The 23051-nt window shown below is 49.6% G+C and overlaps 1 protein-coding gene across 4 annotated transcripts in view; it reads right to left on the reverse strand.

The window, feature by feature from the left end:
- CAMK1D (calcium/calmodulin dependent protein kinase ID) overlaps positions 1 to 22810 on the reverse strand; it is a 431007-nt gene extending 408197 nt beyond the window's left edge. The window contains exon 1 of one of the 4 annotated variants that reach the window (XM_053894728.1): positions 22693 to 22810. In XM_053894728.1, coding sequence (XP_053750703.1) covers positions 22693 to 22805 — 113 coding nt within the window. In that variant the 5' untranslated portion in view covers positions 22806 to 22810. Of the gene's footprint in view, positions 1 to 20161; positions 20270 to 21000; positions 21478 to 22692 lie in introns of those variants that run through there. The other 3 variants (XM_019460777.2, XM_019460776.2, XM_053894729.1) reach the window with 3 other exon arrangements.
- Between the last annotated feature and the right edge of the window lie 241 nt (positions 22811 to 23051).

Genomic DNA, 23051 nt, shown 5'->3' on the forward strand with positions numbered 1-23051 from the left:
GCTGAGGCTGGACGCCTCCCATGCCCAGGTGCTGGGCTTGGCTGAGCCACTGGCTTTCCAGAAGGCAACACAAAACTTAATTAAGCAGTATCAAGTATCTATTATATGCATAAAACATGCACACGCTCACAGGGCTGTCTGGAAAGCTCATCGAGCAATGACAGAAATCAATCCAACAAAAATTTAGCAGACGGGCTTCTACACTTGGTCTCCCGAAACAAAAGCAGCCCCCTGAGGCAGGAGAGCCAGGCTGCTGGCACCAAGGGACAAAGGCCACGTGGTAATAAGGCCTGCTCCCCTGTGTCCTGTAGCTCTGGACAGTAATGGCTCACGGTGACTGAGCGCTTACTCTGAGGGAGGGCTGTGCTAAGAACTTCACCTCTTGTCAGTTCACTCAGTTCTCACAACAGCTGAGACAGGGTCTCCAGACTACCACACTCCTAGGCCTCCCTGAGAGCCTGATAAGCAATCAAAAGTAGGACAAGAAGAAGGAAGGTCTCAGTTATGTTTATTCATTTGGAAAGAGAGCCTACATGCATTTCTGTCCCTGAAGATGTTGAGCCTTTGTGGGGTTTTTTAAAATTTTTTAAATGTTTATCTTTCAGAGAGACAGAGCACGAGCAGGGGAGGGGCGGGGAGGACACGAATCTGAAATAGGCTCCAGGCTCTGAGCTGCCAGCACAGAGCCCCACACGGGGCTCCAACTCATGAGCTGTGACATCATGACCTGAGCCGATGCTTAGATGCTTAGATGCTTAACCGACTAAGCCACCCAGGTGCCCCAAGGTTGAGCATCTGTGATCCCAGAGCCATCATGGAAAGAGGCCTCTGCACACAAAAACTCTGTTTACACTGAATCTGCCACCTTTTGCCGTGTGGCCCTGGGGAAGGCCCCCAACCATCCAGGGCCTCTGTTTTCTCAACCCGATCAAAGAACAAGATGTTCTTCACAAGGCCCTCTCCAGAGCCAACATTCTGAACCTTGAAAATCCAAAACGTCCCTACATCTGCTCAAAGGCCACGTGAAGACTGTGTGATACAGACTCGGGCTGAGCCTGGTTACCAGAGGAACGTGACAAATGACATGTTTCATCAAAAACAAAACAAAACAAAAAAAAAACAAAACACATCACAACCACGGCATGTTTTTCACTTCTTCCTACTACCCATTTAAGAAATGCTACCCAGGATTTCCCCTAGAAAGATGCAGGATTGGGGCACCTGGGTGACTCAGTCAGTCAGTTAGCACCCAACTGCGGCTCAGGTCATGATCTCACAGTTCGTGGGTTCAAGCCCCGCGTCAGGCTCTGTGCTGGCAGCTCAGAGCCCGGAGCCTGCTTCGGATTCTGTGTCTCTCTGTCCCTCCACCGCTCACGTGCTCTGTCTCTCTCTCTCTCAAAATAAATAAATAAACATTAAAAATTTAAAGAAAGAGAGATGCAGGATTTTCTCACATTTGTCCAACTCTGGTTCCAAGCACACCAGGGAGAGGGCAGCATTAATTCTGTGGCTTCATGAGGTGCTGGGCCCATTGTTGGTGTTCCGTGTATGTACAAAAGTGACCTCCTTTGCACAACTGTTTTGAAGGTACAGCTAGTTCTTTTCACTTCCCCCTCCTTTTTATTACCCTAAAGTCTAAAGATGAAGGCCTTCAATTAAATCAAAATGGAAGAAATACATAAAATGCACCTGTGACTTCACAAGGCACTTACCTTTAATTGTTTTCACCTGAACCTCAAACCGCTCATTTTCAACCAAAAGAAATGGGCAAATGACCAGCTGGTTGATTATATCATTACCAAATACATGAGCCTTACCTTAGCTAAGAAATGCTCTTTAAAAATGCGCTGATTTCGATGCACCATGATAAAAGTCAATCCATTTTATGAAAGCAATAATCGCATGAAAAGCCAAAGTGCCATTATGTTATCTGCTTCATAAAAGGAAGGATTCTTCAGGCTTTCTGTTGTCAAACTGAATAGTTATGACATAAAATGGGCCACAAGTGTGACTGAAGCTTCGCAGCATTACAAACGCCGATCTCACACTTGAAACCATGTATCGGCTTAACTGGCAGCTGGAACAGCGTTACAATATGTGCTCTGCTGGTCTCGGGGGTGAGGAGAAAAGGGTTTCACCCGATCTGAGACGAGACCTGCCTCCTCACCACCCTGCTCCCAACCCACCCCCACTTACAGTTGCCCAGGCCAAACACTCACTTGCTCCCATTTGGACCCCTCTCCCAGCATTCCTTGCAATGCCAGCCCACAGACACTGCGGGTGCATGGCCCGTGAACTGTCACATCAGAGAAGAAACCACATGAGTCCATGCCTCCGTTTTTCTCTAGCTCTGCGGGGCCGTGTAGCAAATATCATGAAAGAGTACCTTCTAAGACCTCCTTGAGGAAAGGAGCGGTTGTGACCTTTTCATTTTTGTATCCATATGGCCTATAATATCCTAGGGTGTACGTGTGTGTGTGTGTGTGTGTACATGTGCATGTTGCACACTTAACTACATTCTTCCTTCTTTTCAGCTTGACACTCCAAATATTATTTCTGGCTACACTTTGATTCATCAATTAACAGGAAACCTAGCAATCCCTGCCCTTCATAGGCAAGGACAACATCTCAAAACACCCTTTTTTTTTTCTTTTTGCCTTTTTTCAAAGTTCTCCTAAAGGATTTATGCTGACCCATTCACGTTAGGACACATTTTTGAAAGCTATCAAACTGGGAGTGAAAGGTGTCATACTTGGCCATGAATCTGAGTGGCAAAAATGGGCCCAAAATGAAGTGATTTCAGCTAACATTTATTGAGCACTTACTATACCCCAGGAATTATGCAAAAAAACAAAAAACAAAACAAAAACAACTTACATACCTCAGCTCACCGAAACCTCTTAGCAATCTCAGACAACGTGTGCCATTGTTATCTCCATTCTCTGAATTACAGAGACTCCACATTCCACACACATAACGCTGGTGGGTAGGAGAGCCAGGAATCAGGCCTAGGGAGGGCTGATCCCCATCCACAGACCATGACCTACTTATAAGACCCATTATGTTGTGATGTCAGCACTGGCGGCCAGGAAGCTGGCCACATGAAGATTGAGCGCTTTGCAGACGTTGTGCCTAAGACGGCCAAGAATTTTAGGCAGTTCTGCACTGGAAACTTCGGGAGAGTCCCTTGGCTCAAGTATGCGGTAAATTGGAGAGGCCTATGATTACCTGTCCTCGTTCCAAATCTCTTTCTTTTGGGTTATAGAAAAGATGGGGTTCTGATGGGATACCAAGGGGAGCACCTTCCCCAGGATCATAAAGGATTTCATGATTCAGGGTGGGGATTTTGTTAATGGAGATGGCACTGGAGTCACCAGTTGTTTGTTTGGAGACAGCACACGTGTGTGCACGCGCACACACAAGTGAGGGCGGGGCAGAGGGAGAGGTAAGGAGAGGATCTTAAGCAGGCTCCACACCCAGCGCAGAGGCTCACAACCGTGAGATCATGACCTGAGTCACAATCAAGGGTCCAATGTTTAACCGACGGAGCACCCTGGAGTGCCTTGTATTCACCGGGGGCCATTTGCAGGTGAAATTTTCAACTTAGACACAGCTCCAGGCCTGCCTTCACGGCAGACAGCGGTCCCAGTACAAATGGCTGCCAGGTCTTCATCACCTGCTCTAATTGAGATTGGCTGGATGGGAAGCAGGTGGTGTTTGGAAACATCATTGGCAGGCTAGTGGTGCGAAAGATTGAGAATGTTCCCACAGGCCCTAACAGTAAGCCCAAGCTGCCCGTGGTGACCTCACAGTGCAGGGAAATGAGGTACAGAACAAAACTGCTCAGGCCTTCCCTTGCTCTTGGTGACGCTCTTGAGTAAGATAATCTGCACTGGCCCCCCTGTTTTCTTCCCTGTCTGCTGCCATCCCATTTGAGCAAGAGACCTTGGAAGTGTCACAGATTCAGAACCTAAGATTTTCTGTTTAAGTTTTCAACTGTAAATAAAGCTGTTAAAAAAAAAAAAAAATCCATTATAATGCTGAGAAAGCCTGCAGGCCACAGCATTTTAGGAATACCTCAAATTTTTGCAAAGTAGTGCCTCAGAGATTTTTTTTTAAGTTTATTCATTTAGAGAAAGAGAGAGAGAAAGAACATGAGCAGGGGAGGGGCAAAGAAGAGGGAGCGAGAGAACCCCAAGCAGGTTTCACACTGTCTGCACAGAGTTCGATCCTTCCAACTGTGAGATCATGACCTGAGTCAAAATCAAGAGCCAGATGCTTAACCTGACTGAGCCACCCAGGCGCCCTGAGATTTGTTTATATACCCAAAAATATGTGCCCATACCTGAGTAGTGTTTACCACTCAGGATATCACAATACAGCATTTCCCCAAGTATCCGATACCTTTAGTATTCAGTAAATTTTTTTTTAATTTTTTTTTTTTTAACATTTATTTATTTTTGAGACAGAGAGAGACAGAGCATGAACGGGGGAGGGTCAGAGAGAGGGAGACACAGAATCTGAAACAGGCTCCAGGCTCTGAGCTGTCAACACAGAGCCTGACGCGGGGCTCGAACTCACGGACGGCAAGATCATGACCTGAGCCGAAGTCGGCCACATAACCGACTGAGCCACCCAGGCGCCCCTAGTATTCAGTAAATTTTTTTAACCAGTAACCCTAAGAAAAGTTGAATCAATCAGTAAAACCCCTTTGACATCAGGCTGAAAGGGTGGAGGGGAAAATTTTATAATTAAAAGGGGTCAGACTAGCTATGTAACTCGCAGAACCCAGTACAAAATGAAAATGGGGAGGAAGGGGGAGGGGAGTCCTTGTTCAAAGAATATTGAGAATTTCAAGAGAGAGGGAGAAGCCCACGTAACTGTGTGACTGTGAAGCTCGCACACCCGGAAGCTGGCCCCAGAAGGCATCAGTGTGCAGGAGCACAGAGGTCACTCTGGAGTCCAAAGGAATGAGGCCTCTTCGGCTGCGAAATGGCCTGTGAGCTCAGCTGCGTGTGTCAGATGCCTTCTCCAGAAGGAAACGCATGCAAACTCAGAACCTCAGACTGGAATGTTAAACAGCTTGGCTCCTGCTATCTCTGGATGTGAACTCAATACAAGATAAAGCCTCGCTGCTTCTTTAGGCTGAGATGTTGCCTGTAACAGCGGGAAAAGGTCATCCTGCATATAAATCATTAGAGAAACAGATTTCAAAACATATCCTGAAGAGAAACAATGAGTAACATCGCATAGCACACTGGCACGTCTTCCTTAATACAGCAGGTGTTCAAAACTTTTAATATTTCCATTAAATATTGGCTCCCTCCTGATATTTTCCAACTAGTGAAAATATAAAGAAATCATCTGAGTTACGTCATACATGATGAGGCCTTGAGTGCACAGTGAGAAATGACTTTAAAATTACCAAGCCCTGAGAAAAAGTTAACTCTCATCTAATAAACTTTTGAAAAGCACTTAGAATACTTTGTAACAAGAAAGGGGAAATAGTTAACATTAGTGGGATCAGAGCAAAAACAATTTTTAAAAAATTTCAGTGAGGAAAGGACACTGAGTTGGGAGTAAACAATGTAACAGTATCTGTCCCCTACTAGCTGGACAGCCACTTGGTAACCAGCTCAACACCAGCTCATGGAGGAGGGACAAGGAAAGAGATCATACTGTGCACATCTTAGCCATTTCAATTAATAAACCAGATTTGATCTGAATTTTGGGATATCTGCCTGAATTTTGCATGACCTTTTGCTAATGGATACCTAAGCTATACATGATGTGTATTTTGTAAGTTCCAGAGAACACTACATTTTGTTTGCCAGAGCCCTGGGGTGAGCACTCTATTTTTTTTCTTTTGCAAACAGTCTAATTTGAAATCTCAGGGTTTTCTGGGTGTGTTAAAAGTTATCTTCGGGGTGCCTGGGTGGCTCAGTCAGTTGAGCTTCTGACTTTGGCTCGGGTCATGACTTCGCAGTTTGTGAGTTCGAGCCCCACCTGGGCCTACTGCTGTCAGCGTGGGGCCCGCTTCAGATCCTCTGTCCCCTTCTCTCTCTGCCCCTCCCTCTCTCTCTCTCGCTCTCAAAAATAAATAAAACATTGGGGCGCCTGGGTGGCTCAGTCGGTTAAGCGCCTGACTTCGGCTCAGGTCATGACCTCGCAGTCCACGAGTTCGAGCCCCGTGTCGAGCTCTGTGCTGACACCTCAGAGCCTGGAGCCTGTTTCAGATTCTGTCTCCCTCTCTCTCTCTGACCTTCCCCCATTCATGCTCTGTCTCTCTCTGTCTCAAAAATGAATAAACGTTAAAAAAAAAATTTTTTTAAAGAATTATTAAAAATAAATAAAACATTTAAAAAATTATCTTCTTCATTTAACCAGTACAGAAATAGCAGCCCAATGACAAAACGGATCCTTAACCTGTAAATCAGTTATTAGGCCCCATCCTCTCGGTACAGAGGTTCCTGAGGAGCACGAGCCAGGTCACAGATCCCCAAGTCCCCGGCTCCTCACCCACACACTGAACACAATACGACTTCCCAGCTCCAGCACGAAGGCACGGCCTCCAACACATCCCTGAAATGAGGTGAAGTTCTGGAGACTCAACGACAATGGTCATGATACACAGGGCACACAAGTCTCCCTGCCAGCGCCCCCGGGACCATGCCAAGTGGTGCAGATTCCTAGGACACACCCCGGAGAAGCCTGCTCCACCTCAGTCTGAGCACTTGTGAAGCTTCCAGAAGCTTCTTCAGCCAGAAGAAATTCAATCTCTGTCTTGTGACTTATGAATCACGTGACCTGGGGCCAGTCAGCTCTCAACTGTCAAACAGTACGTAACACACAGGTTAGTGACAAATTAAACGGTCAAGTGTCCAGCCAAGTATCCCTTGCCCAGCAGATACTGAAATACGGTAGCCATTATTATTCTTTTTCAAACCACCTCCACACCTTCGCATGAATGCCAGCCTTGGCAACCTCCTCAGAAAATCTAGTACTTTCAGAAAGTAGGTGTTGGCAAAAGAAAAAGAAAAAACACGCACATTTTTTTCACTCAGGAGGTCTGGCCCAGGTACCGAGAACAAAGAAAACTTTTACCTCAAGAGTCAATAAATCTGGGACATTGAGACAAAGGGTTTGATAGATTCTGAGGGGGGAAAACATCAGGGGAATACTACTGTGCATGCCCAGAAAGTTCTCATCCTATCCTCAGTTCTGCAGACATCACAGCTTCTGAAGAAAAATGATGCAGTTGATTACTACAGCCACGGGTTCGTCTTTGGATTTTAGACACACTGGCCTGCAGGAAAAAAAGTCATAAAGCCCTTAAAGGCCCGATTTGCAAGGGAAAGATGAAAAAAGCCAACTACGCCTTGCTTCCATGAGTGATCTCAAGACTACCAACAAGCCATGTCTGAGGTGAGATATCTCAAGAAGGAACAGAAAATAGTATTTAAAAGGACAGCACAGGACACAGCTAATTGTGGTGCCCAACCAACAGAGCGGATAATGATGCAAACTTCACTGATATGTAGCGTGGGGCCATCCTACTGAGGAAGACTCTGGTTTCGGAGCCTGACAACTCTTCCTTTCCCGGAGTGCAGTCCCGATGGCGGCCAACAGAAAGAACCTGCCAACAGGCTAAGGGAGGAAGCCAGGAAAAGCCCCACAGATTAAAAGTTCACCCCAGCTAATCCACCAGTGACTAATCCACATGCAGAAAAGTGGTGACCATCCAGAGAGACGAAATCCAGAGGGGGGACAAAATTGGGACAGAACATCCCGAAGAGCTTACCAGTAATGAAAACATTTAGGAAAGCCAGCTTCCTGAGCAAGGACTGAGACAACTTCACGACTCGGGATTTTTAAAACTGAACCAAACACACCCTCCATCTGTTGCTCAGTGTGCAAGGTTACTGTGGGCGATTCAGGGACGTCACATGTGGGAGATGTCCCCTGCTCTCAAAGAGCTGGCAGTTCCAGCAGAGAAAACTCTCGCGAAAGAAAAACCTTGGAACAACAGACCCTTCGCAGTCTAAGCCCAAGACTGAAGAACAGGGACAGAGAAGCCCCCCAGTAGGCTTCTTATGTCCAGGGCCTCTCGACGGAAGAGATTGGACTGAAGGAGAACCCTGCGGAACCAACGGGAAGGTGATGGAAGCAGGAGACACCACAGGAGCAGGGCACAGAGACTAGAATACGGCTGCATACATTTAGGACACGGGGGACAGCATCTCACATCTGCCGCCGAAGCCCCAGCTGGTACAGCAGCAGCCACATGTAAGAGCTTAACAGCCGTCTATTCAATCAGTACATGACAGTGGTGCCTGAGTGGCTCAGTCAGTTAAGCATCCGACTTCGGCTCAGGTCATGATCTCACAGTCCGTGAGTTTGAGCCCCACGTCGGGCTCCATGCTGACAGCTCAGAGCCTGGAGCCTGCTTCAGATTCTGTGTCTCCCTCTCTCTCTGGCCCTCCCCCATGCGTGCTCAGTCCCAAAAATAAACATTAAAATAAATTTAAATTTAATTTAAATTTAAATTTAAAAAAAAAGAAAAAAAATCACATGATGGAATTTAACATGTATTTACTTAAAAACCAAGTAAGTGCCCCTTTTCTTATCACCTGTAATATGCAACATGTCTTGTATCTCCTGTTTTTTTACAACACGACCCCACAGCAAGCTGGAAAGGTAGGTACTGTTATCTCCACTTAAATATCAGAAAACAGAAGCTCAGAAAGATTATACAATTTGCTGAAGTCTCATAACTCGTAAATGGCAGTTAGGATTTGCACTTCCTTAATCTAATCAATGCCAGGGCTCCATTTACTCCACGTATCCATTCATTTACTCAACAAACACTGATGAAATGTGGGGCATCTCATCTGAGCCAGTGGCCTCCACACAGGCTCCTGATGTGGGGCTTTGCCAGCGAGCCCCTGTAGGGACACAGGAGCCCCCACTCTGCTCTCAGGTCTCTGAATGCGGCTCCCTCTCCCCCACCTGGGGACCCCCACGGCCAGGGAGCCACAGCATGGCCAGAGGAAAACCTGCAGAGGCAGCAGCAGTGTTCCCAGCTCTGAATTCTCTCCGGAGCTCACCTTGCACACCTACAAAGTGCATCACTGAGGCTCCAGGAACATAAACAACGGCTGAAGTGAGAAACCTCTAACGCGGACGGTTTCTTCTCTGGTTACTTTCGTCGTGTTGATGGGGATGGTACGGTGCCTCTCATGTTCACTGTCACCATCAGCAGGGATAACATGACATCCACACTCTAGATGTGGTCCAGACCAACTGTGGGACCTCGGGCAGCCCACCAATGAGAGCGGCCTGGCCGGTATCCCTTCAAGTTAGAAAGACCTCACCTTCTGACTGCAAGAATGAGTGGACTGTGGGGGTGCCTGGGTGGCTCAGTTGGCTGACTCTTGATTTCGATTCATGTCATTCGATTCGATCCCAGGATCATGGAATCAAGCCCAGCGTCAGGCTCTGCACTGAGCGTGGAGCCTGCTTAAGATTCTCATTCTCTCATTCTCTCTCTCTCTCTCTCTCCCTCCCTCCTGCCCTCCGCCTGTCCCTCCCCTGTTCTCTATTAAAAAAAAAAAATGAGTTCATTGTGAACACACTGTGAACATGTTCTAAAGAGAGGCTTGGCTTGGTTTTGTTGTGAGCCATTTGGCAGAAGGCAGGACTCTGTGTGTAAGGTCTTAGTCCCTTTCAGCTATGGTAACAGAATGCCATAGACTGGGTGGCTTATAAACAATAGAAACTTACTTCTTGCAGTCCTGGAGACTGGAAGTCCATGACAAGGTCGTGGGCAGACTCTCGGGGTCCGGTGAGAGCCCACTTCCTGCTTCATAGATGGCCGCCTTCCTGCTGTGCCCTCGAGAGTCGGAAGGGCCACAGAGCCCCCCAGGGTAGGTCTCTTTTACCAGAGACCTAATCCCCTACGAGGGCCTTCCTCCCATGACCTAATCCCTTCCCAAAGGCCCCACCTCCTAGTACCACCACATGGAAGGTTAGGTTTCAACATAAAACTGGGTGGGGAGGAGACAAAAACATCCGGTCTATAGCAAACAGTTTTTATTTTATATCGTGAAGTACCTGAGAAGCCAAGGTTCTTGTGTCCTACCCCAACCAGGGAGCGTCAGCCACACTTGGATATAGTTTTAGCTCTTTCTTCCCACATGTATAAGCAGCCCACCAGATGTCTGTTGAACAGGGTCTTCTGTGAGCACCAGCACCTGACCCCCTGCAGCCAGTGTACAGGTTCAGAGGTGCGGATGAGGGCAGAGATGAGATCAGGACCATAACCCCAAGAACACCCTTCACCCGCCCCACCCTGCCCCACACCAACAACAACCTAATGCAAATAATCAGACACCCACAGCACTCAACAAAGACCACCACCCCCTATATCCAGAGCAGATACCCAACCTGTGCACAGTGGGTCCACCAGCCCAGCTGGTAAAATAATGAAATATCTTCAACCAATCAGTAAATAACCACAGCCGGACCCTAGCCCCAGCAGCTGACCTCCGGGGCGTCTCTTGAGATTTCCTCACCCCCTCCAGAGACCGACTACCCAAGACCCATCCAGACAATTCTTACGGCCTTCCTTACGACACTCTTCCAGACCCTTCAAATTCTCTATTAGGAAGACATGTTGCTTTTATACTTTTTTTTGAGGTTTTTAAGGTACCAATCAAACATTAAGAATAAAAACAACATGCACCTGAGTAGAGCCAGTTAAACTATACTATGAAACTTCAGTTTTTGTTGACGTTTCCTGAGTCAACGTTGACAACTTCTACGGGAACACTGCCCAAAAGATGATACCTAGGTTTCAAAGAATGTATGTGATACTAACATTTATGAGAAAGGACTATTTTTAAAGCTATAATCCTCATAACATAATAATACATTCTATTTGTATAAGGCCTTACCACACATGCCTTATCTCATTTGGGACTTAACAACAGATCTGTAATGTAAGCAGGTGTAATTCAGGTTTAATTATCCATTTAACAAACAAGGTAATCAAGACGTAGAGGGGATAATATCATGATTCCGCAGTTCTCTAGTGACAGAGCTAGGACTCACTCCGATCTCCTGACCCTAGTTCCTTCACTGGCTTGCTGGAGTCACCTCATACCCACTCGTAAGAGCCTGACTGGAGAATTCTGCAGTAGGTTGTTAAGCCATGGGGAGCTTGAAACTGTTCCATGTGGGAGTATTTACACCATGGAAATCAGCAATTGTCACAAATCAGAGCCTATCTCCTTGCCATTCTATAATGCATCCACAGAAAGGGAGGTATTTCTTATTAGTTTGTTAATATTCTCTATTCCCATCAACCCCACCAACTTGTAAATCATGTGACACAGGAGAAAGGGCACTGAACTTGGGAGTCAGAAGACACTTAAATAACTACCTGCCATTCAGCAGCCTTTTCCCATGAGTCATTAAACCTCTCTGCACCTCCATTTTCTTATCTGTAAAATGAAGGCAGTAACTGCTGCCCACGGACCACGCAGGTAAAAACATTTCGCCAACTGTAAAACACCACACAGCTGTGAAAAACAATATGGTGGTACTTCCAAAACTTCAACATAGAGTTACCATACAATCCAGCAATGTTACTTCTGGGTACACACCCAAAAGAATTGAAAGCAGGGACTTGAAGAGATATGTGTACCCCCACGTGCATGCAGCACTACTGATGAGAGCCAAAAGGTGGAAATAACTCCAACTAACTACCGCCAGATGAATGAATACACACAATGGGGTACAGACACACAATGGAATATTATTCTGCCTTAAAAAGCAAGGGAGGAAAAACCTTTAAGGTTCCAGTTACAGCACCAAATCCAATTCAGTGTGAAGGCAATTACAGTGATGTGTGCTGTGGTCATGAAAGACAGAGAGGTCCTCCCAAAAAGTGGAGATGTCAGGGCATTTACCCCCCTGCTCACCCCATTACAGAGGTCCCAGTATGCTGTCACCCCAGACTTTGGCCATCAAAAAGGCTCAAATGGAGAGGTCAAGACAGAGGATATTGCCCAATCTGGACATCTGCTTCCCAACTGTCACTGACATCCTAAGACCTGGGAAATTAAACATTTGAGATCTTCTCCCACACCCCATCCAACAATCCCCCCAAAGAGATTTTTAAATAAGCTGTTACACATGTCCATGTGGTATATACACATACATGCTGCCATTTCTTAAATATTCTGCCACCAAAATTAACTCAGTGCATATTGATTTTATTAAGTTTAATGTTTTGAGAGAGAGAGAGAGCAGGAGGGGCACAGAGAGAGGGAAAGAGAGAGAACCCCAAGCAGGCTCCACACTGCCAGCACAGAGCCCAACGCGGGGCTTGAACTCACGAACTGTGATATCATGACCTGAGCCCAAACCAAGAGTCAGATGCTTAACCGACTGAGCCACCCAGGCGCCCTATTACATATCGATTTTAAACTACTCAACTCCATGATGTGTTGTCATACTGCAAATAAATTACTTAAGTCCTCAAATCAAAACGTGTTTTCAGTAAGAAACAAAGCCCACACACTGAAGCAGTTCTCAGAAAGGAAAAACATGTTTAAGCCAAAGCGGGGCCACAGCCGCACCGAAGCCTATGTGTTGTTTGGGAAGAAGACAGAAGCTGCCGCTGGAAAGCTGTTGCACAAGCTGATGCAGATAGGGACAGGCTAAAACACAACACAAGACGAGACCCAGCTGAGGGTGCAGGGAGAGGTGCAGAGACCAGGCTGATAAGATAACCAGAGGAAGGAAAGAGCCTGTGATATCCAGCAAACTAGGTCACTCCAGTACCCGAGCTGGCCCGGAGGACGTTCCTGGCTGGGTCTCTTGGTTAATGCCAGCACTCTATGAACTCATCACCCTCCTTTGGGAAGCAAATGTTGAATGGCTCCATGGACCCTCCAACTTCGTGCACACGGCCTCTGAGGAGCACTGTTCCGGCACCCCAGGGGCTAATGAGAGGGAATGAGCACTTACCAAGACAGATCCATAGGCCATGCCCTGCACTAAGTGGTTTTCATGCACCTTCATGTAATCCTCACGACTAGCCCTGGGACTATGTGCTGGTCTTATCCCATTTTACGGGAGAGGACAGGAGTCTGAGAATGGCCAATTTGCCCAAAACCAGATGGCTAGGAAGCAGAGGACCAAGATCTGCACTCGTGTCCCAGTGACCTCAGAGCCTACCTACTTAGCTACTCACTACTGTGCTGTGCAAAACAACCAGCAATTGTTCTTCCTGACTGATGGAAGACTTGTTGGTAGTTTCTTAAATCAACTTGGGACGGGGGAGGGGAGTAGGTCAAGTATGCACCATTGTGCATATTTGCAACAAGAGCTTCCCAAAATCAATTTCCAACAGATACGGACATGTTCTTCCCCAAGGTACCCAGAATTGCCACTGGCAGTCCCCCTCAACCACAGCTGCTGATGGCGACCAGAGCTGATGACAGCTACCGTTTACTTAAACCCAATTATGTGCCAGGCACCTCATGTACATCACTGAATCCTTACAAGTATCCCACAAGGCAACAACGTCCAACTACATGTTAACTCGGGAAAATTAAGGAACCTCTCCAGAGGCGTACAGCTAGGAACGGCTGGGCTGGAGTCACCCTTCCATTATGGCTCACAGCCTCCCGCTGCCTCCCCTACCTGGCCTCACCAAGGATGCTGTTTTAAAAGCTGATTCTCAGGGTGCCTGGGTGGCTCAGTCGGTTGAGCATCTGACTTCGGCTCAGGTCATGATCTCATAGTCCATGAGTTCGAGCCCCGCATTGGGCTCTGTGCTGACAGCTCAGAGTCTGGAGCCCGCTTCGGATTCTGTGTCTCCCTCTCTCTGACCCTCCCCCGTTCATGCTCTTTCTCTATCTCAAAAATAAATAAAAATTTAAAAATAAATAAATTAAATAAAGAAATAATAAAAGCTGATCCTCAAGATTTGGTGTTATCCAAAAGACAGAATCCCTCGGTTTCTGAATCCTTCTGAAATAACTAGGAAAAATAGCACAAGACACATAGCTGATCGCTGGAGATGTGGAAGGGACTTGGTGTGCCATCACACGAACTTGGCCTGTGCCATCCATTTGAAGGTTACCTTTGGCCTGAATGGAGCCCGAATAATACATATACTGCATAATAAACATCTTTTTAATCAAGCAGGATCTAATGAAAGCTAGCCCAGGGAAAAAGTGGTTTCCTGCACCAGAGAAAGTCAAAGGGACACAAGCAACATGAACTGAGAAAGATCAGGACAGCATCTTTCCCAGAGCCCACAGATCCTCCCCTTTTAGCTACATATGCATTGGGCTGACCATCTTGGGCCAGAAAAGAAACTTAAGGCAACTGACCAGGATACCAGTCTTCCTGCTGGTCACCCAGAAGCAGTTCCTTCTTCAATTAAAAATATGGGTCCTCAGGGGGGTCTGGCTCCCTGACGATTCCTGTGAAATGGGAGGCATGAGGGTGGAGGTCTGCCACTGTGAGTGCAAGCTGATCAGAAATGTGACAATCCCCCACTGGATCAATGCCTAAGCCGTCCCAGAGGAGAGAGGAGGAGAAGGAAAGAGATTGAAGGGGATTAAGGAGATTTATTTGGGGAAAGGAAAGATTAAAGGGATTTATGGAGACCCAGCCAAAGAAAAACTCAACAAATTAACCCCTAAAATCCTCCCCTGAGGGGACACAAATGTCCACCTACCAAGCCTAATTATTGTCCATTCAGTGGCCAAGTTCAAACCAAAAAGTTCTACTTGAGACACAGTCCTTACGAGCCCCTCTGGAATGAGCTCTCTGCCCAAAGGAGCAATTTCCCAAATCCCACTACACTAATCAATAAGGACACTAGCATTTGTTACCTTTTTTCCAATCAAGAAAAATGTCTGGCTTTTCCCCTCCAAATATAAAACATCCTGCCAAAAAAAGGAGTAGAAAAGAGTCTTGTGTTTATTATTTTTCATGGAATGTTTGGGCTTTAAATGGCCAAATCGAGTGGGAGGGTTATAGTGCATAGGCCCACCTGTGCAGGTGAGCTAGCTCTTCCTACTGATAATTCTACAGGCAACACCCAGCATTTTCCCAGAAAGTTAAGCAGTTCTCCCAGCTGCTAAAATGTCCGGCTTGCCACAATTTTCCCTCTGTGACTGAGGAGGAAGCCCTTCAAAAGCCCTTTCCACACAAGCTCAGAGGGAAGGAAACTCACCTGGGGATGCAGGAGTCCCTCACAGGGAGGGCCCAGAAGCCCGAAGGACGTGCGCTTACCTTCTAAACTGTTTCCTGGAGCTTCCCAGAGCAGGCACTCAGAAAACCCTTGGATAAACTGACCCAAACCACCCAATGGCACCATTTTTCCAACCCCATATCCTTGGAGAATCTCATATCCAACCACAGCAATTCCTTTCTGCTTGTCCCTTCCAAAAATATCGAGGACCCAACCACTTCTGATGAGAAGTGGAGCCTGTGTAGCTAAGGTTCCCCCTTCTAAACCACCTCTGTCTCTCACCTGGATCATTGCAATGGCCTCCAAGCTGGTCCCCCCATCTCTGCCCTGGAGACCACCAGACGGTCCTCAACACGGCACACAGATCACTCTGTGATGGAAACACCTAAGTCACTTCAAGGTGCTCCTCTGCTCAAAACCCTCCAATGTCCCCCATTTCTCTCAGAGCAAAAGCAGTTTCTACTGTGGCCTGCAAAGGCCCTTTGAGGAACCCGATCTCCTCACCCCCATGCCTCTCTTACCTCAGCTCCCACTCCCTTCCCCCAACCACCAACTTCCAACCACACGGACCTCTCTGAACACTGGACAAGCTCCCCGGCAAGCCCTCAGCCCTCGCTGTTCCCTCTGATGGGAACATTCTGCCTTCAGCCGTCCCACGTTAGCTTCTTAGTGAGGCCATCCCTGACTACTCAGCCATCATTATGGCTCCTTGCTGGAGCACCTGAGGCACCTGGGTGGCTCAGTCCGTTAAATGTTAAGCGTCCGACTTCGGCTCAGGTCATGATCTCACGGTCCGGGAGTTCAGCCCGCATCGGGCTCTGTGCCGATGGCTAAGATCCTGGAGCCTGCTTCGGATTCTGTGTCTCCCTCTCTCTCTGCCCCTCCCCCACTTGTGCTCTGTCTCTCTATCAAAAATGAATAAGCATTTACAGTTCTAAATAAATAAATAAATAAAACCCTTCCTTGGTTGGCTTTTTTCCCTCACATGTATACTACACATCACACTCTACATTTTACTTACTTATCTTTTTCACTCCCAGGCCCCCTCACCAGAAGGTAAGTTCCAAGAGGGCAGGCATTTTTCGTTGTTGTTTGCAGCGATGTGCCACCACACCCCCACACACAGAGCCCAGACTAGATCAGATGCTCAACAGAGATCTTTAAGCAAACGAGCGGCTGAATGTATATCCTCCTCACAACAAAACGGAGCTGAGAAATACAAGTGAACACAGCAGCTGGGACACCCTCAGGGAGAAATCTAGGGACTTCCACCTCTGTTTCCCTCTTGCTAATATTCTTCCAAATGCTTCTCCCAGACTCTAAAATTCTGAGTAATCCCAGAATAAATACTACAAAATCAGCCAAATACACAAACCACCTGAAGCCGCTTTGCCTTTCTACCCCACCCCCGCAACACACACGTCCCAAAAAAGAACCATTGAATGTGGTTCCCACTGGGGCTTTCAGATAAGTCAATCACCTGTGTCCTCAACAGGTGTATTTACTGAGCAATTTCAGAATAAGGAATGGAAGTATGATACTAGTGGGAAAAGACAGTGGTTGCCCCACGGAAATTTCTATTTATACTCTTCCTAAAGCAGCACCCAGCAGGCACTCGTTTGATGGAAAAGGGAACACACTATGCTATTGACATGAAGTAGGATAAGACTTCCTGTCCTGAGCTGTTTTCACTTTGCTACGAGCCTGGGCATAAAAATGTCGCTCCAAACAGAAATGAGTTGCACTAGCCATGCAGGAAGGCTCGTAAAGAACCACGCAAGTACCTTCCTGATTCAGGTGAGCCATAAAATCTCAGGGTTGGAAGGGCACTTGAAAACCATCTTGTCTTCCTTGCCCCTGTGACTTTAGAGACAAGGAAGCTGAGACAGGGAGAGAGTGGTGTGGACAAATGACCAAGCAGCCCACAGGCCACACAACCTATTAGTGGCTGAGCCATACCTGAAAGCCAGGCTCCAATCCTCCATGATGGCCAGTTCCAGCCCCCTACAGACAGCAATCACAGCAAACACCGTAAAATGTTCAGTCTATAAGAAAAGCATGTATTCACACCCTGCAGAGATGAAGATCTATTTTCTAGGACAGGCCATTTCCTATACTCCAGAGGAAAGGAGGAAATTGGGACAATCATTCTGTGTCATGCCAAGGACTCAGACCTTCTCTGTCCAGATGGCTTCCATGGCATCAAAATTAGAGAAGTGATTTCCATGAGTCTGGGGTACTTCCTGGACACCACACCAAAGATTTCTTGCCATCCATATACTTCTCCGAATGGCACAGCATCATTTTTTTCACTTCAGAAGTCACTGAAGGACATCTCCGCTAGAGATGGTCTGGAGGGCCTCAGCAAATGCGCGGACAGAAATGCTCACTATCCCTGATTTGCTGTTACACAACATTTATTTGCTCCCACAGTGTGCCAAGGACCTGAAAACACGTCTCTGATTCATAAATAGTGCTTAGGTCTTCCATCTCAGGTTCTGGAGTTCCTTTCAAAGGAAGCTACAGGCAGCCCACGAGTTGCAGGTTCTTCCTGAGGCCTGACTCAGAGGCACATCAGCTAACCCAGGCCCAAATCCCAAAGGCAGGTCCCTTCACCTAGGCTGTCCCTGGCTCCCCTAATCTCTTTCCCACCCTCCTGAGCCAGTCTTCACTCCCATTTGGCCCCCAGTCCCCATCAAGGCCCCTCTGACCACGTGAACTAAATGGCTTGACCCTTTGGCTTCAACTGTAAGTGTTCTACTCTGCACAGAAAGTTACCTGAATCAGGCAGCCAGGTATCGGATTACAAAGTCTGGCCAAATGTGTTCCTCTGGCCTTTACATCGCTTTATTTTAAAAGCATTTTAACACTCTAAGATGACAGTCTGGCTCCTGCCAGGGCTTTCCTGCCTTAGGATCTTGAAGACATATGGGGAAGGTGTGACAAACAAAATGACTGGAGCTGTAGAATACCTTGGAAATGAATCCCAATCGTGATCAGTGATGCCTCTGACTGACAGTAGGTTTCATTACAAACAGGAGAGGGGTCCAGACTCAACATCTACACAGACAGGACTGGAAGCAACCTCCCTATTTAGACTCAGGCCAAGGTCACTGGAGCTGGCCCAGCGTGAAACAGGCATCCTAAACTTCACATGACTGCTAGAAAGTCCAAAGAGACAAAATAATGCTGATTATCCAAGACCTTTGAAATGTTACTGTATTTAGATAACAGGTTACCCCATAATTATGTTTTCCTTGCATTAATACTAAAGCTAGCTTTCCAAATACTGAAGTTAAATCAGATTATCAGTAAACATTTGCTGTTACATAACCCACAAAGTGGCTCAATGCCATAGGGATTGTAATGAGTTATTCTGCCTAGGTTCCACACTTAATACCTAGCTCACGCTTGGCAAGTCACTTAATCGTTCTGTTGCCTCAGTTTTCCCATCTGCCAATTGGGGATAATAGCAAATACCTACCTTGTAAGGTTATTATGAGAGTAAAATACATGTAAGACACTTAGAATAATACCCGATACACGGTATTCATTTAAGAAAGTCACCTACGATGACTACTATTATGTCATTGAACAAAAACATTTTGACCATTTTCTTATTTGTGTTAGACTCTTCTAGAACCCACGCCTGCACCACAGGCCTCACTGGGAAGCTTCTTTCCAAAGAATTATTTCCAAGGCAGGAGGCAAAGCTTTGGGACCCCAATAGAAACCCATGCCCAAGTTCACCGGGCACCTGACCACAGTCCAAGAGACTGTTCCACAGCAGCTCCACTGGTCTCTCTGGCACCAGAAGGCAAACCCCCATCCTTCACGGAGGAAAAACCACCCACAGTCACCCCCCCAAACAGCGCCTGCTACAGCAGGAGCCACTCAATAAAGCCACAGCTCGCTGAGCTTCAGCGCTCCCCCCCCAACACCAGGCTGCTGCAAAGGTGCGGCTGCAGGGCTCTCCTGAAAAGCAGGAGTCAGTTAGGGGGAAATGCCTCTGTCCCCATGGAGGCTGCGGGCAGGGGGGGCCAGAGCAAGGGGTTCAGGTGGGGATTCGCCATGCAAAGGAAGGCATTCCCACATGATGAGACTCCGCGCTCTGGCATCCTCTCATCCGCAGCCACATAACCGGTCTCAGGATGACAAGCAAGGGCATGCTTCTGGTTTCTCCATAACCTGAGCATCTCCGTGTCCAAACCCCAAATCCCAATAAGCCTCAGTAGCAATTTTCAAAAGTTCTGACCAAAACTCACCCCTTAACTGGCCGGGCTGAGAGAAGCAGTCCCAAGACCCTCCTTACGAAAAAGTCTAAGTCCTTTCTGTTTTCATCCCAACAAAGATAGACCGTCTGTACCCACAGGTGCCCTCCCTAACGTGCAGCACAGCAGCTGGGAGACCCTATTCTCGGCCTCGCCAGGGTGCTTTCCTGGGAATCAGAAGCAAGGCTGGGAATGCTGCCTTCACAACTTCCATCTGGGGGACCCACTGCAAAGGTGAGGGCGAGGGCAAATGACTGAGCAACTGTGGGGCACCCTAAGGAGGGGGCAGGAGACCACCTGGGTTTGAAAAATGTGGTTCTGGAAAGCAAACCAACCACAAAAGCAAGTAAAGGGGGGGCGGGAGGAAGGAAAGAAGGAAGAACACAGTGGTTTATCTCACCTAACACCTCCTCTTTCTCTTCCCAGCCTAATCAACACCTCCATGAACCCCTGCAAAATGTTCCGTTCATATAGCACATGTGTGTGTGAGAGAATATATATACTGACAGATGCTGATCACCAACAGATACTGATCACATGAGGGGAGAACATAACTTGAACTTCAGACTCACCCCAGCAGTGCCTGATTCTCTTTCACTATCAGCTTCCTTACCTATTCTGAGGCGCTTCAAAACAAAACAAACAAAAACCAACTCCTGGGCAGAAAGGGAACAGCAGCTGAACTGAGCAGCACATGCTTGGAGCATTCCCGCCATGGACTTCGGAGTATTTCTGCTTTCTTGAGCCACAGCCACCAGCACTGGACTACAGAACAGCCCTGGAGAGAAATCGCCTGTAGGGAGACACTCACAGACCCTCCCTGGAGCCACGCACCCCAGCGTGTGCAGCTGAGTCTCTGTGAAATGGACCTACGCTCAGGTAAGGCTCTGCCCACACGTGACCCAGAACACTGCGAAATTCTTCCCTTCCATAATCGCGCGGCATCCAAAGTCTTGCCTACACCTAGTACGTGCAGATGTCGATTCCGTAAGAACACATGATGGAAGGACAGAAATGGGAATGGCCAAAGCCCCATTTTCTCGTGACCACATCTCTCCTCTCCACGGTGCGCCCACACACACGGTGAGTAAACGCACACGACCGGTAGGTAAACGTTAATATCCACCATGCTCAGCCCACAGTCACGCGTGGGGAGAAAGAAGTCGAGAGGGCGGCGGTGTCAGGGGAAGTGGAAAGTCGCCTGCCGGTGACTGTCCTCCCCAAAGCTCGGAGCTCCTCCCGCCCCCGCCCGGGAGCGGTGCCCACCCGCGCCCCGGGGACGCAGACCCACGCGTTGGACACGCGGGGGGCTCCGCGGAGCCGAGAACCGGACAATGAGGACGCGGCCACCAGCCTGTTCCTGCCGCGGTGGCAGTGGAGGTGGCGGCAGGAGCCGCCTGTGCACCCGTGGCCGCTGGCACCTCCACCCTTTTCTCCCCGAGCCCCACTTACGTCCCGAGGGTCTCCTTGAACTCGAAAATTTTCTTGATGTCTTCAGCTTGCTTTTTCCAGGAGGAGCTGCTCTCGCCGTTCTCCCGGGCCATGGCAGACGAGGACGGCGTGCGCGGAGGGCGGCGAGGCGGCGCGGCCGGGCGCGTGGGGCCGGGGTGGGCGCGCTGAGGAGGGGGCGCCCGACGACCGGGGCGCAGGGGGCGGCGGCGAGCCTGTCCGGGAGGGCTGGGGCGCGCGCGTGGGGATGCTCGGCGCGGGAGCCGGAGACTTTGTGCTGCGGCAAGAGCTTCCTCTTCTGCAGTTTCCTCTTTCACTCTCGCCGCCGCCGCGGTCCCTCCCTGGCTCTTATTTCTGCTGGTCTCGGGCACAGACTTCCTGCCGCCGCCGCCGCTCGCCGGGCTCCTTTGCAGCCGGCTGCCAGCCTCACTTTCTGCTACTTTCTTGCCTCCCTTCTCCTCCCTCCCCGCCGCCCGCCCTGCTCCCTCCTCCTCCTCCCCCTCCTCCTCCTCCCGCGGGCTCCCCGCCCTCCCCGCGCGCCCCGGCCGCCTCCCGCCTCCCCGCCTCCGGCGCGCTGCCGCCTTCGGGGATGTCCTGCTCCCCGGGAGCGCCGTGCCCCGGGCGCGGGGCACCGCCGTGGGCTGGCGGCCTCGCGCGCCCTGGAGCCCTGGAGAGGGCAGGTGCAGGGGACCCGGGCAGGTGCAGGGTGCCGGGGAGCGCGCGAGAGGACTCCAGCCCCTTGGGGAGCTTTATTAATTCTGCAGTCAAGTCCCAGGGGCACGAGGGCTTTCCTCCCTGGCGGCGGGAGGGGGCGCCTCTGCGTAGCGCTCCGCAGCGGCGCGGTGGGGGCGGGAGTGCGTGGCGCCTGGATCCCCGGCGCCGAGGGCGGGGGCGCTTTCCCCGCGCGCCGGGGGCCGCGGCGGGTGCGTCCCCGGGCCGCGCGGGGCTGGCGGGCGGGGGCCGGTTGTTATGGCGACGGGAGGCGGCGGTGGGGATGCGTGTGGCGGTGGGCGTTGACTCGCGGCCCGCAGCGCCGGCCCGCTTCTGGCGCTCCCGGAGCCTGCCGGTCCCTCCCGACTAGGCGACTGGAGCTAATTCGCATTGCACCAAAATCGGCGCTCGCGTCAAATTCTGGCCGGGGGAGGGGGGCCTCGTGGCGAAGAGAAAGCCTGGGAGCCTCGGGGCCGGGGATGCGCAGGACGCGCCAGGCGCCGCCTCGTGTTCCCTTAGAGAGCTAGACTCCCGGAGTTACCGGGCGCCCGGGCTGCGGGTGGATTCGGGGACCGCCCGGCGCGGGCTCTGTGCTCCCCGCGGGCTGCCCCGGCCCCCGGGCTGGAACTGCCAGCGGGTCTGGGCCGGCCTGGCTGGCCTGCGCTCCTCTTTGGCCCCTCCTGGCTTCTCCCTTTCTCCTCCCGCCGAAACCCAGAGACTTAGTGTAAAGTGAACGTCTGCCCCACACCCTCCTGGAGCGGAGGGCTGCCCCTCCTAGCCCTACCTGCGGCGGGCTTAGTAGGGTACCATAAGGTGGGGCTTGTCCCTCGAAACATCTTTTCCTACTGGCTGAGAAACGAACTCAAGAGTTCCCTCTGGCCTCCCATCTCCGAGATTCTCTTCTAACTGCCCGCCCTTCTCCCATGTCCACCTGTCAGCGGGGGAGTCGCGTGCGTATCCCCGTCCCCGACCTGAAGGGACTACCTCTTCTTCCAGAAAATAGTAGTTTTCCTGGTATCCAGGTTATCGCTCCCGTAGGGCCCCTCGGCTGAGTTGTGTAAACAGCCTTGTCTCTTGATTGTTGACACCTGCCCCATTTCCCCAGGACTGTTCCAATTTCACTTTAATGGGGGGGGGGGGGATGTACTCCCTGAAAAGGAAACTTAATCCAGCACCTTCTTCCTGGGTCTGACAGGGTGGATGCAGGCCCAGGACTCTCCCAGAAGCCATCAGGACCCCGCCAGCCCTTCACTCCTACTCTGACCCGGAGGAGGTCAGAAGATACCCTGGCTTCCCCCATCCCTCCACACCTCCATGCTGGTTTCCTGTCTTTCTGGGGCTGT

Source organism: Panthera pardus, unplaced genomic scaffold (genome assembly GCF_024362965.1).
Source record: "Panthera pardus isolate Hobbes unplaced genomic scaffold, ASM2436296v1 HiC_scaffold_6, whole genome shotgun sequence".
Classification (NCBI taxonomy): Eukaryota; Metazoa; Chordata; class Mammalia; order Carnivora; family Felidae; genus Panthera; species Panthera pardus.